The sequence below is a fragment of the Ixodes scapularis genome, unplaced genomic scaffold (genome assembly GCF_016920785.2).
Source record: "Ixodes scapularis isolate PalLabHiFi unplaced genomic scaffold, ASM1692078v2 PGA_scaffold3__209_contigs__length_174095766, whole genome shotgun sequence".
NCBI lineage: Eukaryota > Metazoa > Arthropoda > Arachnida > Ixodida > Ixodidae > Ixodes > Ixodes scapularis.
In genome coordinates this window covers 61,493,054-61,509,925 of record NW_024609868.1, presented here as the reverse complement: position 1 = coordinate 61,509,925, position 16,872 = coordinate 61,493,054, and the positions used below count along the sequence as shown (strand labels likewise).

The 16,872-nt window shown below is 44.5% G+C and overlaps 1 protein-coding gene across 1 annotated transcript; it reads left to right on the top strand.

The window, feature by feature from the left end:
- Window positions 1-474: 474 nt before the first annotated feature.
- On the top strand, window positions 475-11,753 carry LOC8031297. The gene is made up of 4 exons (XM_040210821.3): window positions 475-810; window positions 2,449-2,674; window positions 8,100-8,227; window positions 11,050-11,753. Exons 2-4 carry the CDS (start codon window positions 2,452-2,454, stop codon window positions 11,188-11,190), a joined length of 492 nt encoding a protein of 163 aa, XP_040066755.1. The 5' UTR covers window positions 475-810; window positions 2,449-2,451; the 3' UTR covers window positions 11,191-11,753.
- The last annotated feature ends 5,119 nt before the right edge of the window (window positions 11,754-16,872 follow it).

The window sequence follows — 16,872 nt, the reverse complement described above, 5'->3', positions numbered from 1 at the left end:
TGCATGGGTTCCCCAGCCCTGTCAACCTAGCGGTGAACGGATTATAATGAATGCACTTCGTACTATTGCGCAACTGTGCAGCCGGGCACGATAATATCAGGGCTTAACACCGACGCCGCCGATGGAAAGGTAATTACGCAGCGTACAAGCGCGCGGCAAGACTGCTTCGCGCCGGAAAGGGTTAAAACAAGAAAGTCAGTAGAAAGTCGGCATTATCTTGCTCCGCTCACGAACAGTACTGTGGATGCTACGCGCTCGTTGGTCCAATCACAGGTTCATCTTTGGCCACGTGATTATGCTCACGCGCTTACCCAGGCGAAGAGAGTGGGGCAGGGGAGGAAATGGAAGCAGCTCATCGGTCCTGCGAGCGCGTAGCTCCTACCACACTGTCTGCTGAGGGGTGCATGAGGGGATACGGTCATTGCGGCGGAGAGAGGGGAACATCGGAATCGCGGCATCTTTCCTGTTTGCCGCCACGCGCTGCAATGGGACGGCAAGAGCGAATCTTGCGACCTTGTGTAGCTCCGTCCGTGGTGACGCAAGTCGACGACAAGGGGGCAAGCATCGTGGAGTGTGTTCGAAAACTCCGGAGGTATTCGGGCGACGTGGAGGCGCGCGGATACTTCAAAATAAGAGCCAGGCTTGAACGGCTTGGTATGATTTGGATACAACCTGGGATATACCGAAGTCGAAGGGGAGCAGATTATTGGGGTCGCCGCGGGAGCGACAACTGGTCGGACCTGCCCAAGAGTCGTCGATGACGGACATCGACTCAGCGGTTCGCAAGCATCGAAACTCCTCTTAAAAATCGTGAGTAAGGACAGATGATTTTTGTACAGGAGGCGAAATTCTCTGTGAATTTCGCGTCCTATATATATATATATATATATATATATATATATATATATATATATATATATATATATACACATATATATATATATATATATATATATATATATATATATATATATATATATATATATATATATATTCGAGCTTCCATTAATGCTTGAGTGAAACCTGGCGTTTGTGTTTACGTTTCTACATTTATCGTATAAGGGGTTGCGTCATAATTAAAGTTTCACTCTAGTTTTGATGCCACATTATTTTGAATTGAGTTGAGTTACAGATAATGTTAACTGAACTTGCGAAGCATTTTATGCTGATAGCAGTTAACTGCTACCCTTTAGGCAAATTACTGGGTGTGCTTTTTTATGTTTTTTGTGGGTCATGGGGGTGCGCCGAATTTAGCAAAAAAAATTTTCCCGACACATTTATCGAGGAATCATAGTGTCACGTTACACCGTGACGCCACAAAGTCCCGTGACATCACGGGATGACACGGGGACGTAACAATTTCGCTTCTAAATTTAGCGAATAGGTTTTTCCAGCTATATATTTAGCGGGACTTTTAGTCTGGCGTCACACAGTGTCACACAAACAAACGTACGCCAAAGGTAGTGGAACAAAAATTCCTGTAACTTTAGTCACGAATGCCAACATTGTGCGGAGCAGGACGTGCCCGCGCCTCGGATATCTCGTACATCTGATTCTCCTCGTACATGGTACAAAAAAAGACACGCGGTTTTCGTTGCACACGCGATGACGCAATCGACGCCGGGCACGCCGCGAGCACATGTTCGTTACACGCTTGCCTCGTAGGCATGTATGCTTGGAACATGTCTGCAAAACTGAGCCTCATAAAAAAAAAACGCACGTTTTAGACAACAGAGAGCTTTAGTGAACTGTTTTTGATACGGCACGAACTGCGCATGTGTGAGTCTTCTGCGGTAGTACATGCGCCGTTCGTACCGGGGGGCCATGGTTCCCTAGAACTCCCTAATGTCTGCAGACGGTCCTCTGTATGATGTATGAGCAGCGTAACCGCGATTTAAGGGTTGCAGTATTATTGCAGCGCATGGTAGGCAAGGTGTTCTTCCAAACACTTTTTTTTTGTTGCAAAACTAAGTTACGCATTGCCGAACACTTATTCTCCGGCCAAAATGTAGCGCTAGCGGCGCGAACCACGAGATGCCAAAATTTTGAAACTGACCGTCATCTAAATCAGAAGGTGGAAGGGATTTCCTGAAATTGTCATCGCGAAAATGGCGGCCGACAGAGCGCTCGAATAAGTGGAGGAGCTCTATGACGGAAATTACAGAAAACGGGCGAAAAGGGGCTCCATTTTCGCATTGAAATTTTATTTTCAGGATATCACTTATAACTATCAAATAAGATAACGGTTATTGCTACAACTTTGGTTTCTGGTTTGGACAATAAAAAAAAAATACTTTTCTTTTGTCTGTTTGTGTGCGTGTGTGTGTGGGGGGGGGGGGGGTGGGGGAGGAGGGAGGGGGGAGTTACATGCTGTACATATAGTTGGAACCGTCGGGTCAGCTAAAGCAGAGGATTCAGGCTGCATTCACCGCTCTCTGCCGCTCGCAGGCCATGGACGGTCGGAGATTGTGCCTACTCGTCAGCGCCGCCTCGGCCATCCTGACCTTCGGAAATGCAACGCCACTCTCCGAGGCGAACGAGCCAAGAAATTCGCATCTACCACTGTTCGCGAGGGGACTGCCCCCGCAGCAGACAGAGGAGAGCTTGAGACGCAGCCTTGCCCAATCTGGCTTCAAAAATGTGCACTGCGACACTGTTAATGGCTTCGTTCATTGTAAGTATGCTGGTCTCTCATTTTTCTCGAATCTTTGTTTGACAAGCGCGTTTTCACACTATGCATATGCGCATACAAATCCGTTTTTCCATCAGCGAATTATTTTCGCATGATCAGTTAAGAAAACCAGTGTCAGCGTCGTGCACACTAAAATACCTGGTGAGTCTACTTCGCCTCAAAGCACATGGGAGAGCCCATCGCTGCAAACTACGGAATGTGCTCGGGGATTCGAGAGAGGAAGAATAGCTCGCTCTTCCTCAATCTTGGAACGAGTTCCCGTTAGATGTTACGGTGGTTCGAAAGGAACGTGCTCTCGTTACAATTCTGAGATCGGGACGTGGGGTTACGTGAATGTTCCATTTGCGTATTTTAATAAAATATTCTTTTGGACAGTCTGGATGTAAAACAAAACAAAGAAGTGAAAACTATCCCGGTCGAACAATGCGTCGAGTCGCCCCGATCACCATTGTTCCAATTCTTTGTTAGCGGCTATCTCTGGGACTTCCCTACCCATTGAAGTCGAAAAATGAAAAAGTCAATATTAATAAAAAAAATTAATAAATTCATGCCGACTAAATTTCGGTACAATAGACTACTTCCAAAAATCTCTGCACGCAACAATGTGCGCGTTGCACTTTGGGACCTCTTTGGCCATGGAGAGGAGTGGCATGATTTGATATCGAATGCCCCCGTTGACGAACTCGGCACTGTATTCAAATAAAGTCAGCACTCGCTTGCATTGCACCCATACATCTTCGTATGAGCCCCGTTGAGACGCGCACATCCAGTGGCCATAAGAATACCTTCCTAGACTTGGCGCGTAGGAAGATTAAGGCCTGCCGCTCTTTTGCCTTTTATTTCTGAATCCACTCTCGTGTAATGCGTCTTCGGATGCCTTTAAGGTGAATAGAATTAAATGAAACGAAATCCCTGGCAGCCTGGCTACCACTTCAAAGTTCAGCATGACCCCCCGCGCCACAAAATATTTAAAAAGCCTCACTATAAAAAAAAAAATAGAACTTGCTTGAAAGGTACTTTTGCTCCCCAAAGAACCCTTTCAGCTAGTGAAGAACGGCTTTGCCTAAAGCACTGTCGCCCCCTTGCACACTAGAAAGGCCACTAAACGACGAAGAATTCTGTCGCATTAAAATGGGGCCCTAAAAAAAAACTTTTATACTTTGTTTCATCTTAAATCCAGATGCAGCCGGTGCTACAAGCGCGAGCATGTGGCCCTCAAAAGTGCTTGCACGAGTGCGCGTGCTCGGCAGGGACGCTGAAAGCCCGGAGCTCGCTCTTCTAGCAACTGCCACGCTTATACCTAATGTAACACTCCGTGCGGGACCTATAGGGGGCGCTTTGAAAACCACACACAGCGCCACTTTCGCCGCGACTGGCGTGCAGTATTGAGACAGCTGGGACATGGCCTCCGAAATCCCGAAGCGCGCGAAAGTCTTCGCGCGCGCGCTTCGGGATCTCGGAGGCCATGGGTAGTAGCAGACGACAGCAGCTTTTTGCTTCAGAAGCTATGGCGGCGCAAGTGCCCGTGGTTGGAGGGTTAGTTCTTCGAGCTGGCTTTAAAGATATTATAGAAAGTATTTTGTCGACTTTTTTTTTTTGGAGGGGGGAGGGGCAGGTGACATTGCTTAGAATTGAAAACTAAGACTTTTTTTTCGGTTATTAACGTTAAGGAGTTATTCTAAGTAGCGTTTAGCGAAAGTAAAAACAATTCGTTTCATGGCCCCTTTAAAGTTACTATACGGGTAGAAACTGAGAGAGAGGAGAGGAGTGCGCGGGGAGGTCAGAACGTCGAACTCTGGTTGTAATTATAGGCGGGTACACCCAAAAGCTAGCTGTCCCTGTCTCCACTGCACTCGCCCAAGGCGTTCATACTCGGACGCCAAACGCCTGACGCCAGTGTTTCGCGTTTGAATGCGTTCGACGAGTGCTGTGGCGACAGAGGCAGCTTTTACCCACTACTCATTCCATCTGGTGTCACTGGGTCCTGAGAAAGTAGCGCCAAGCTCCCCGTATGGTCGCCATTTTGGTTCATTGAATGGGCAGGTTATTCTTGACCTCTCATCCTTGGTGAGCCCATCTAAATTTGCTGGTGACGGGTAGCTTTATGAAGACGTTTTTTTGAATTTCGAGATTTCGTCACCCACACACCGGTAAGATATGCGCACACCTTCGCACCGCCACCAGATGTGTCGACAGTGCTTGGCGGTTTTGAAAAATATTTTCACAGCGAAGCTATTTATGGGTAGGGTTCCGTGGATTTTTCATGTGTGTCAACAAAAACTCTACGCTCTCACAGCCGCACGCACCTTACACGCACTAGTTCCCCGTATAAAAAATTCGTAGCAAATAACCAAAATAAAGCGTTGACGAACGCGCATGCAAGATATCATTTGTTTTAGGCTTTTGCTTTAGAACAGTTACTGCTGAAGACGCCGGCGCCGCACGTGCACGCCTTCCGGTATAAAAGCATAGAAGTAAAAAAACAAAATAAAGCGTTGACGAAGGCGGCGTTTGCTTTAGAACAGTTACTGCTACAGACGCCGGCAGGTGCGGCGAGTGGAACACCATTCCCTGCATTCTCTTTGATGCTTGGGTAATTTAGAAATAGGTCTATTCAGTAGAATGGTTATCAATAAGCACCAATTTCAAGATCAGTAGACTCTCAGGTATATATTAAAGGTTTCTCAAAGACTTGCTGTTGTGCCACTCGGCGTCGGCCATGTCTGAAGGGCCGCCCACACTAGTGAGAAAACGCGCGCGACGCGCCGATCGCGTTGAAAACGCGTTCCGCAAAATCGGTTGAGCGGGAAGATAAAGGGCGTGTCTCTGCACGCGCTCGTGGCGCTGACTGTGCTACGGTGACTTTTTGTTACTTCCCGCGATCGGCGTGCCACGCGCGTTTTCTCGCTAGTGTGGGCAGCCCTTTACCATGTCTTAAAGCCCCTCTATCCTGGAAAAAGTTCCGCCATTCATTGTTGTAGAAATGCTCGAGGCACGTGCCGCGCGCCACTTCTGGGAAATTCATGGTGTCTCAAATCTAGCTCACTGCTGCGCTGTGCCGCCATGGCCTTCCCAAGGGCTGCACGTTGGACGTGCCTCGTGCATCGACGCACCTTGCGTTACTTTTGAAACATGAAGGGGCTTTAACCTAGGGTGCCTTCATGTGCGCTTTGCTTAGGGTGGAGACATCTCGCCATTTTGTTCCCCACTTTTATTTTTATTTTTTGATCAGAAGCGCGTGAAAGGGCGTGTCCCTGCACGCGTGTGTGGCGCTGACTGTGCAATGGCGACATTTTGTTTTCGTCGATTTCTTTGTATTTTCCCCGTGAGCGCGTGCTGTCGGCATCGGGTACTACAAAGGGTGGCATCACTCTAAACAGAAGGACATCGAGGCACCCTACTTTAACCCACAGAGTTATTATAATGTACGCTAGAGGTTCAAGTGGCGCTAGTGTGCTGACGCAAATTGAAGCAGACAGCAACCAGTCTAAAATTGACTTCCGGTAATGCATTTCTATGGGAAAAAGTGAGTGCATTTTCTCTCTGCGCTCGATCATAAAAGCAAATATCCCGAATAATTCGTACGTACTAGGTAGCTTGAAACACTTCACAGTCAGGCCGACGAAATAATTGGTCAGTTACGGAGTTTTTTTTTTCAAATTCATCGCATTAAATCGGTGCTAAAACGGCTTCGTACGTGTATTTATGTGCACTGTCGGACACTGTTAGCGCGAACACGACGTCGGCGCTTTTCAGCGTGGGGGATATACGTGCCAAACGAACGAAGAACATCTGGAAATTAAGAAAGACGGCAGGAACTACGCAGTAACACCGGATCAGTGCATATACGATCAAAATTAATTGAAGGCCACGTAATCTATTCCTATTTTAAATAAGTAAGTACCGTTTTATTCTTTCTGCTCTGAGCGAAGCTGCTTGTTCTACGTTCAAAATATCACTCGCACGCTCGAAATCTTTGAGAACAAGTGCCCGATAAAAGCTGCCCGGCAGAGAAAACAATACGAAGAGACACCTTTTTTAGCCACGGACTTTATTCTCTACGTTTTGAATGTTTTTATCCGCTCATGCACGACGGGGTCATTTTTATATAGTGACAGGACTGGCATATTATCAATATATAAGCGTCACTGGATTGCTGGCGAGCCTTGAACACACTCTACATTCCTTTCGATTGTAATTTTGCTTCGAATCGTCGCTTGTTTTTACACACCTGCTGCGGAACACACGTTTGGGACTGAAATGTAGCGAAGTTAAACATCGTTGACTGATGAAGAAAAATGCGCTAACTAAAGCAATTACACTTTTACAGTGTTAATCAAGGTACATGCTATCCGGTACGACCCCAATAACCAAAGTGCTCCGTGTTATTTTCCGGCGAAGAGACAAAATTCACGCGCGCTTTCCTATAGGAATACACAGGAAGTCTGGAAAAGTAGACTGGTTGCTGTCTGCTTCAATTTGCGTCACGGAAGTCGCATAGACACTAGCGCCAGTTGAACCTCTAGCGTACATTATAATAACTCTATGCTTTAACCATGTCTACGTTCACACCGCCCTCTCTTTGTCGTCCTTCCAATCCCTCGCGTGCCTAGTTTCTATCCTTCCATACTCCCGGGGTGGAGATCTCGTCGCGCGTGCCTACTTTCCGCCAGGTGGCGGTCCCGCAGCGCTTGTCTAGTGTCCTTCTGCTACTTGGGGTGGCGATAGTCGTCCACGCGAAATAGTGACCACCGATCAAGACAACAATAAATGTGTGTGCGTACCTTTCGTCACGATGACCCCCGATCAAGACAGTAAATGTGTTCGTACCTTTGTTCAAAATGTCACGTCTGGGTTGTGTGCTAAACAGCTTCACTGGTCATCCACCTTCGCAAAGTGGAATGGCTCATGATTTTTGTTTCTGTCTAAATACGCAGCAACAACAATTTCATTATAAGATATCTGGGGAGATAAGCATGATTGATAAGTGAATTGCATACACAGACTCAATGAACGCTTATATTGGCGAGGAACGCTTTCAGTGCGATGATGCTTCCCTGCGATCTTGGTGTGACTGGTTGGAACGACCCTTCCAAGCTTCGAAGATTTTGAACGGACCGAAATGGTGATTTTCATGGCGACTGAGACCGATCAGCCAATCGCCTTGGGAGGTTCGATCGTCTGTTAGTTAGCATATGTTTGCGCCCGGCTACGAAGCAAGGAAGGCAATGGTGCCGATTTCCCAGGATCCAGTTACTTTAATTGAAACCAGAGCTCGGTTTTCTGACGACCGCGCGCCTTCTCGCTTCCTCCTCTCCCAGAGTCTCTGCCCGCATAGGGAGTGCTGGCTCTCACCGCATGCGCTGACTGGGGAGGGACGACTGAAGGTATTTTCATGCATGCCCAGGTCTTAGCGGCGGTTTCGACCACACCCCGACTGGAAACATCATCGCCACTGCGTTGGGAGTGGCCATCGTCGTCATTTGCGTTGCTGCGTTCGGATGCTGCTGGTGGACCATGAGTGGGAGGCGAAAGGTGGGTATAAAGACCTATACCTTCAACGCAGCCTTTTGCCGGTCGTGTGCACTGTAAAGTAACCCTGTAGCTTTGTCTAAAGCCGCGCTCACACTGCTAATACGTTATACAAAGAACAGTCTACAGACACATTCCAAGTCATGTTTCTTCTCTTGTGACGGCCCTGCCTGAATGATCGCACAAAAAATATTGCCGCAATTGCTGCTTTCGCTACGACTGTTCTCTACAAAATGCCTCAGCATCTAGTGCAGGGATTGCGACTCGGCGAAGGATAGGAATTCCGACCTCGCAAACGGTGCGCTTACTGTTGTTTTCGGAGATCCAATTTTTTCCTCCCGGGTGTCGGCGGTTTCGCACAAACGGCGTCGTCGCTGCGACTCCCTTTTAAGTTGTGCCACCGACACAGCTGCTCGATCCCCTCCTTTCCCGCTCCATCGGCGCGTCATTGGAAGTTGGAAGCGTGCCAGAAGACCCTTTCCCGCTTGTAAGAGGGAGCGTGGACTATCGAGAGAACGAACGGAGCGAAAGATCATGGAGGGTACCGCGCCGCGGCCTCACGAGACCAGTCCAGTCTAGTGCAAACCACGGCCGTTCAAACGAAAGACGGCTGCATGCATCGGTGCAGTGGATGCTCACGCTTTTTAAAACTGAAATGCAGACATGTTAGAGGTATTTGCGACTCCAACAAAATGAACGGCACCTAGCGGGAAAACACTGAACTGGCCGGAACAGGTCCTTTCGCGATTTCTGCTCGTCTCTTGTGGCTTCCGTTATTACATGTTGTCGGTGGTTTGCGCGACATAACAGTTCTACCGGTGACTGTGTCCTAACCACAGTATCGCCTTGTGGCCCAGGTTGCTCTGCACGCGACCTATGTAACCCCGTGAGCCAGACATTCTGCGTTTATAAACGTTCATCAGAACCCTGGAAGGACAGTGGGCAGTCCTTTCCTCGTTTCCTCGAAGAACGTCAAGCCTCTGGAAGTTCGCTTACCCCAACACATCGCCGCAGGTTTGAAACGTGAAAGATAAAACGCGATGCAAGCCATTTTGAGTCGAATGCTTGCTTGCTGGTGCCGCAGCGTTGTGCGTTCAGCTGGCACATGGCACGGCAGGACCTGGATTCGACCGCCACAGTTGCCCGATAGTGGCGTCCCCTATAGGTCGCTGGAGTCACGAATACATGTTACATGAAGCAAACATGCTTCGGATAGGCTTCAGGAGTGATCGAAGATTATTCTGTCGTCATGTCTGGAGCTAACGCAGTGACCTTTGGATGATGTGTGAGCAGTGTAAGTGCGGCATGACTGTACCGTAAAATAACTTCTTATTTGCGAGCATGCAGGAACTACGTCTCCGTGAAAGCACTTACAATCTGCGCATGGTTCACGTTTTTTGTAGGTTGCGTTCACACGAATCCCACGGTAGCGCACCTCATCGATTTAGTGTATCGAATTGGCCCATCTAAACGCATAAATTCGTAAGCCTGTCGCATCCAATCAAATCCGACCCGATCCGCTAGAGTATATTAAAGATTTTCATGTAAACTCTAGCAAACTGATTCGATTACTCGCTCAACGAATCACTATTGAGACAACAAGAAGCACGTTAAGGATGTATTCTTATATCCTTAAATGACATTGAGCCCATTAACTGACGTTGCTGAAACAATTTTTCCATCGCAAAAATTGCAACCGTGAAACGAGTCGAATCCCGTGCTTAGCTATCACCATTATAGAGGGGGCAGTGGGTCTCACTTGGAATTATTGCCTCATTTCTTAATTGGCAGCTGCAGCTTCAAATGTCTGAAAGCTGGAGTTGCCAGCCCCTTTCGAACCGTGCCCGATCCCAACAATTTAACTTGTAGCACGTGCATGAACGAAAAAACAAACAACTGGCAAACAGTCCTGAAATTAAAAAAAAAAAAATCTTTGTCAAATACGCTTTTTAATAAGACAAAAAGACAACCCATAAAGGTTTTTTTATTATGTACCTAATTTGAACACGTATTCCACAAAATAACCTTTTCTGATAAAAGCAAAGAAAAATGGCGCAATTTTCTTTTTATTTTCTTTTTATTATTAAGTGTATTGATTGTTTTCTAGTATTCTCATATGTTGTTCAATGTGCACTAGTTCCTATTGGAACGATTTATGTACCCCCCCCCTATGTAATACCCTCTCACGAGGGCCTTTAGGGGTAATATGAATAAATAAATAAATAAATTTACGACGCGAGATAAATTGTTAGTTAGGAACATTTCTAATATTTTGGCACGTCTATACTTGAAAAAGAAGTGTTTCGGAATTGTTTATCGAAACGGTGATTCCACAAAATAGTTTTTAAGTAACTACAAAAAGCCCGTACGCAAAAAAAAAAAAAAAAAAAAAAAAAAATCTTTCCTTTAAGCGGAAACAAAAACAAGCAGGTACAGCAATATTTAGGTTGCGAGATTTAGCTTGACTGAAGAACGATTCGGAGAAGTCCGTGCATTTGGGCACGTCATCCCTAAAGAGAAGCACCAAATAGAAGCGCGTCGAGTTAGTGATAATGAGTTTCGCGACCTAAACATTGCCCTAAGCGTTTCTTTTGCAAGTTTATAATTCTACATACAAGTTCCATCATATCAATATATATATATATATATATATATATATATATATATATATATATATTTTTTTTTTTTTTGGGGGGGGGGGGGGTTAGTTCAGCGTTTAATTTAGGGGAACTCACATAATCGTTTTGATGGGATCACAAATGTACGAGATAAGAACGCATGTTTAATTGATAACTGAGTGCTTCTTGTGTTCGGTCATGTTCTAGGAAATGGCGGCCGCAGCGGCTGCCGTCCAGCAGATGTCACATCCGTCGCGGCGGCCTCCGGTCAGAGGAAACACGTACACCGGACTTTTCAACCAGATGGCGAAACCGGCCACCATCGGCAATGGATATCACATGCTCTGAAGAACTTATTGACAATTACTCGTTACGGCAAGCGTAGCATAGTCATAAGATATGTGAATTTTTATTTTGTTCAGCTTTTTTTATGTATATAGTGTTCACATGTTTTCTTTTGTTTTGGTATGGATCGTGATGCACCACCGCTGTTGGTGAACGCCCTCAATAAACAAACAAGCAAATCAACAAACAAAGCAAGCGGTCCTGGACTATCACTTTAGCTTGCAGATTAAAATCAACGCAACATGCCACGAGGCAAGACAGGACACATTCCAGATGAAAAAAAAGGGGGAAAAATGGGCATAGCTTATGTACCTATTTCTTGTTGTTATCTGTTTCCTCTCAGGATGCATATGTTTTGACTCACCTTTGTGACTGATTTGATATCTGACTTTTATTTTATTATATATTTATTAGTTTTCGTACTCTCATGATTTTTTTATTCCATTTGTACATATCAGTTCTTTGTTTATCCCTCTCCCCCCCCTCCCCATCACGACGGTAGGAAGCCAGCATAATTTGGTTATATACCTCCCCGTCTTTCTACATTTCTAATAAAGAAAAAAAAATTTTCTCAAAAGGTTTGGTCAGTCTTGTCAGTCTTGTACACACACATTACAGACAAACGCAGCTAGCTTTGCGCTTATCCACTATACTCCGTTTCACCTTACGTCCGCACGCAGTGGATACTACAAGCCATCGGAGCCAAGTCAAGGCCGTTTGAGTGTCACTTGACCTGGGAAACAAGGCACTGCGACGTGCGGAAAGCGGCTATGCCCCCAGAGCTGGATTGGCTGGGATAGTTCGTAGCGTCTGCTGCGTCCGGACGTAAGGTGAAACGGAGTATAATCATTCCGACCAGAGATGGATGTTCTGACGTCCCCGCGCACTCTCGCCTCCTCTCCCTCAGTTTCTGCCCGCATAATCACTGACGTCTCAAGAGACGCAGTTTCTACTGTGCTTTCTTTCTTTCTTTATTTATTTCAATACCTTTAATGCCACACGGCGTTACAGAAGGGAGTGGGAGGAAAAACAAAAGTACAAAAAATAGAATTCAACACATATTAGTTAACATAATTGTTTTCAATGGCAGACTTGAACGCCGGAGCGTTTGCGAATGTGGCGATGGAGGGGGGCAGGTGGTTCCAGTCATTTGTAGTCCATAGCCCTTGAGGAGAAGGAGGACGGAACGGTATTGAGGGGAGAGTGTACCCTCCTCACCTCCTCATCCTGACTACTACTCCTCCCTCCGAGCGGCGTCGCCGTCGCCGTCGGCGTAACCGTGAGGTCACGTGACCCTTGTGACCTCAGGGGGGTCACAAGACGTCACCGAGGTCGCGTGACCTCATGATTATGCCAACGGCGACGTTGTCGGAAACGCCGGCAACGTCGCCGCCGGAAACGCCGGCAAGCCGGAAACGGGCGCCTAAGAGCTGCAATCTAGAAACAAAACAAATAAGAGTTATTTTGGTGAGTTCATGCGCGACAGAACATATGCAACTGTAATGTTTGTTTCGTTTTATATTGATCATTTTACGGCACCATACACTCAGCCATGTCAATCTACAAAGGTATTAACCGTAAAAAATATTTGTCCACATAGGATAGCTGAACTGCATGGGTATTCCCCGCTCACACATGAAATTCAACGAGTCTCATCATTCGTAGTTCAGCTGGTTTAACCGTCGAAACAAGATGTATTGTATGTACCCCATGGTGCGGCGTTATCCGAACAGGATTTGAGGGAGGTCGCGAATAACGCCGCATATCTAATATACAGTGTCGGCAATAGTCACTTCACGACGATCGGGCGGAATCCGGCTTGTTTTGGGGCCCGTGTTGAAGAGACGTGCCTTTTTGCGCAGCAACAAAGCGAATGAACGAACCTGTAGTAGTAATAGTTTATTTTCGCTTCAGCTTTCAAACATTTAGATCCGCCTCATGAAAGCACTTTCGTGCTTATGTGTGGTGTGAGTACGGGCAGTACACCGGAGTACACTTGACAAAAACAAAAAAGGAACTACAACAGGAGTAAAATAAAATACACAAAACGGGTCGGCTGTGCCCTTGAAATTATGCAATCAAGAGTCATTGACACTGAACGGGGCAAACTATTTCGCAACAAAACCATACATATATATATATATATATTTTTAACATTGCGAAATCAAAAATAACATGATGAAAGCACTACAAACTCATGCTTTGGCAAATCATAAATTAATCAGCAACACATACTTTATATTTATGTGCGCGTACATTGAAACCATTTCATTATTTCTCTTTTGCTATTTTAAACGACGGGATGTTTTGCAGATTATCCGGTAGTTCATTGCAAAGACGTGGTATGTAATATTTCCTTAGCCTCTTTCCATAATTTGTGTATATTCTCGGAACAACGAATTTTTCAGTTTTCCTGAGCTGCTTTTCTCTTGTTTCCTCTGACTTAATATCCGGTGCGAAGTAATATTTCGTCAGAATAATAAACCTTAAAAGATTGTCTATTGGCAATAAATTCAGGTCGGAGAGCTGTTTTTTAAATGCAATATGCTCAAGCCGCCTTGTATACAGAATATCTTTACCATCCTTTTTATCATTTTATTTATTTTGTGCTTTCTTAAAATCGAAACAGGAAGCATACATGGTTATTCTGTATCTTAATTTCGACTTACCAACCACTTGGTAGACTGTCCGCCTCAGATTCGGATCCGCGTAACTTCACAGCCTATATAGGTATAATGCCATTACCCTCAATTGATCATTAAGTGATTTGTGTGCACGTTCCAATTGAAATATGCGTCGATGTATGCCCAAGTATTTCGTTTCTGTTGTGTACAGTAAGGGCGAGCTGTAGCAATTCCTACATTCTGCTGTGTGTAAGAAAATCAGTTCCCTAAGATTAATACGTTTTCGATGGGCCCTGAAGCACATTAGAGTCGTTTGTTTGTGTTTACAAAAATACAATTTCTTGAAAATCAGGTCATAACCTGGTTGATATCCTGTTGTAGAGAGGAATATTGTAGTTTTCGCTTGCCACTGTTCGAGCCGTATCATCAGCATACTGATAAATGTTTGATTTTAAATGCAGCAAAGCGAGGTCATTCACATATATATTAAAGAGTATAGGGCCTAATACCAATCCCTCTGGAAAACCTTAATTAAGGTCTACGGCCTCACTTACACTGTTTCCAATTTTGACGTTTTGAATGCGGTTGTTAAAGTAGTTTTTAACGAATCTGAAGTGCGGTCCTCCGAATCCCAGATTTTTGAGTTTATCAAGTAATATGGAATGATCAATCATATCGAATACTTTCGTTGGGTCTCAGAATATTGCGAGTACTATTTGATTGTTGTCTAGCTTCTCATTCACAAATTCAGTCAAATCTTCCAGCAAGAGCGTCGTACTTTTCTGCTGTCGGAAGCCATATTGACAGCTGTTTATAAATGAGAACCTGTCACAAAAGGAGGTAATGGTTTTTAAAACAAACTTTTTCATTATTTGGGAGCTCACTGGCAACAACACGACTGACCCATAATTTGATATCTATTTTTTCGTTCCTGTTTATAAATTAATTTAACTTTTAAAACTTTCATCTCGTTCATGTATTTTCCCCTTATCAAATATTCCAATTAAAATTGCAAGGAGGATGTGCTCCAAGCTGTTGAAACTGACCCGTAAATCTCTGATCCTTATTTTGTCACATCCTGCCTGCTTTGTTATACATTCTGCAAGTTATGTCCTGAAGATCTAATTCTGCCATCTATTGCATGTATGCCGAGTTTTGTGAAAATCCCAATAAATTTGTTTTCACTGCAATAATACTTATTTGACTAAGCACATTTTCCACCTGCTTAACAAGAGCATTATTTAAGTCGTTACTCAACGATTCAAAGTCGGTTACACCGAAATTATTCTTTATGCATTCGTCTACACTGATTCGGGGTGGCTTTGCAATTATTTGATTAACAACATTTCATGTTTCCTTTATGTTTTACCACTCTGCCTGGGGTTGCGTCATATGAAACTTCTTTTCGACAGCCCATTTTTTGCTGTCACCCTGTTTCCTAGTTGCCTATACTCTTCCTTTGATAAGGTTTAGTCGGATAATTCTTACACCCTATTACGTAGTTTAAAAACAAAACTCAGTTCAATTATATATTTATCAATCCATTTGTTACTAGCATTTCTAAGTTTTAGTTTGATAGTTTTAATCGAGCCTTCATACATACTTCCGAATGTCTCAACTACCGTTTATAGAGCGATATGTGATTGAGGTGTAATAGGGAATTCCACTTATACATATTTGTACTGCGATCTACTTTATTGTTTTCTAGAATTTGTTTCTACTTCTGCTCTTCCACTTTACGCGAGGTATTTTTGCCTATTATTCTTAGATAATTTTGCTGCATGGTCCAAGCTATAAACATAAAGTTGCCTGTGCGTACTATAATGTGATCAATGCCCGTTTTCATAATTTTATTAGCAGGAGACTTCTCTCTAGTGTAGCCGTTAATCATATTTTGTAACCCATAATTACGCAATATGCCTAAATATTCTGAGACTCTATATTTTGTTTTGCTCATTGCGTCAATATTGAAGTCACCTGCTATAACGATGTAGTCGTTGTTAGTAAAGGAATTGATTAGTTTGTCAAATTCTTCATAAAACAGCCCTAAGCTTCCACTAGACGGCCTAGACACCTTGTATATAGTAAACGATACTTCAGCATTTTGTATATTCATCACGAAAACTTCCGCGCGCTTTAAAGATAATTCTGTACGATCGAAACGCCAGTAAGTTTTGAATGTATACCAGTATTCCACTCCTTTTTCTACCTTCACGACGCATTGACGATTCATGAAATCCGCTTATCGCAAACGACAGCGGCTCGTTTGCTCCAATGTTTATTTCCGTTAATATTATGACGTCGATATCTGCCAGTGACTGGGCTATGTAGGCGTTAGGTTCATCATGATGTTTCCTGAAACTTCTGATATTGGTTTGAATGATATGCAGAGTCTGGTCCTTCTTCCTTTTCCCTTTCTCACCTAGTAGGTTTTGCGTATGACAGTTCCATTCTTCAAATGTATTAGAAGACATAGCTTTATTGAATTTTGTCTAAGTCACTATAGCTTTCAATTCGTATTGCATTCGTTCCTTGCCCCTTTCTGACCCATATTTTTCCGTTCTTTATCCAGACATGTTGAAATCCCCTTTCTCTCTCACATTCTTTTGCATTCCGAAAGAACCACCGCTGGAGTTAAGTCGGGATCTCGACAATAAAAACCCTTTCGCTTTTCAGCGCCATGCGCTTGCTGATCCAGCAGTCTCGTTCCGACCTGTCCTTAAAGCGGACTATAATTGGAGTGATTTTACCCTATCTTGCCTTTAGTCTATGCATAGACTCGATCTTATCTGGCTGCGCTACGGATAGGCTCAGTTTGGCTGCTAGATTTTTCACGATAGCCGTCAGATCTCCGCAACCTTGCTGGGCCATTCCGTGAACTTCTATGTTCTTTCTTCTTGAGTATTGCTGAGCGTTTTCCACAGCCCACTCTAGCTCTTTAATCCTCGCATCCTTTCCGTGAGCTCGCCGTTCATTCTCATTTATTTTTTCTTTCAAGTCGCTCGTAAGGCGTGCAAGTGAATGAATTTTTTAACATGTCATTGTAGTGCTTAGAGATCAT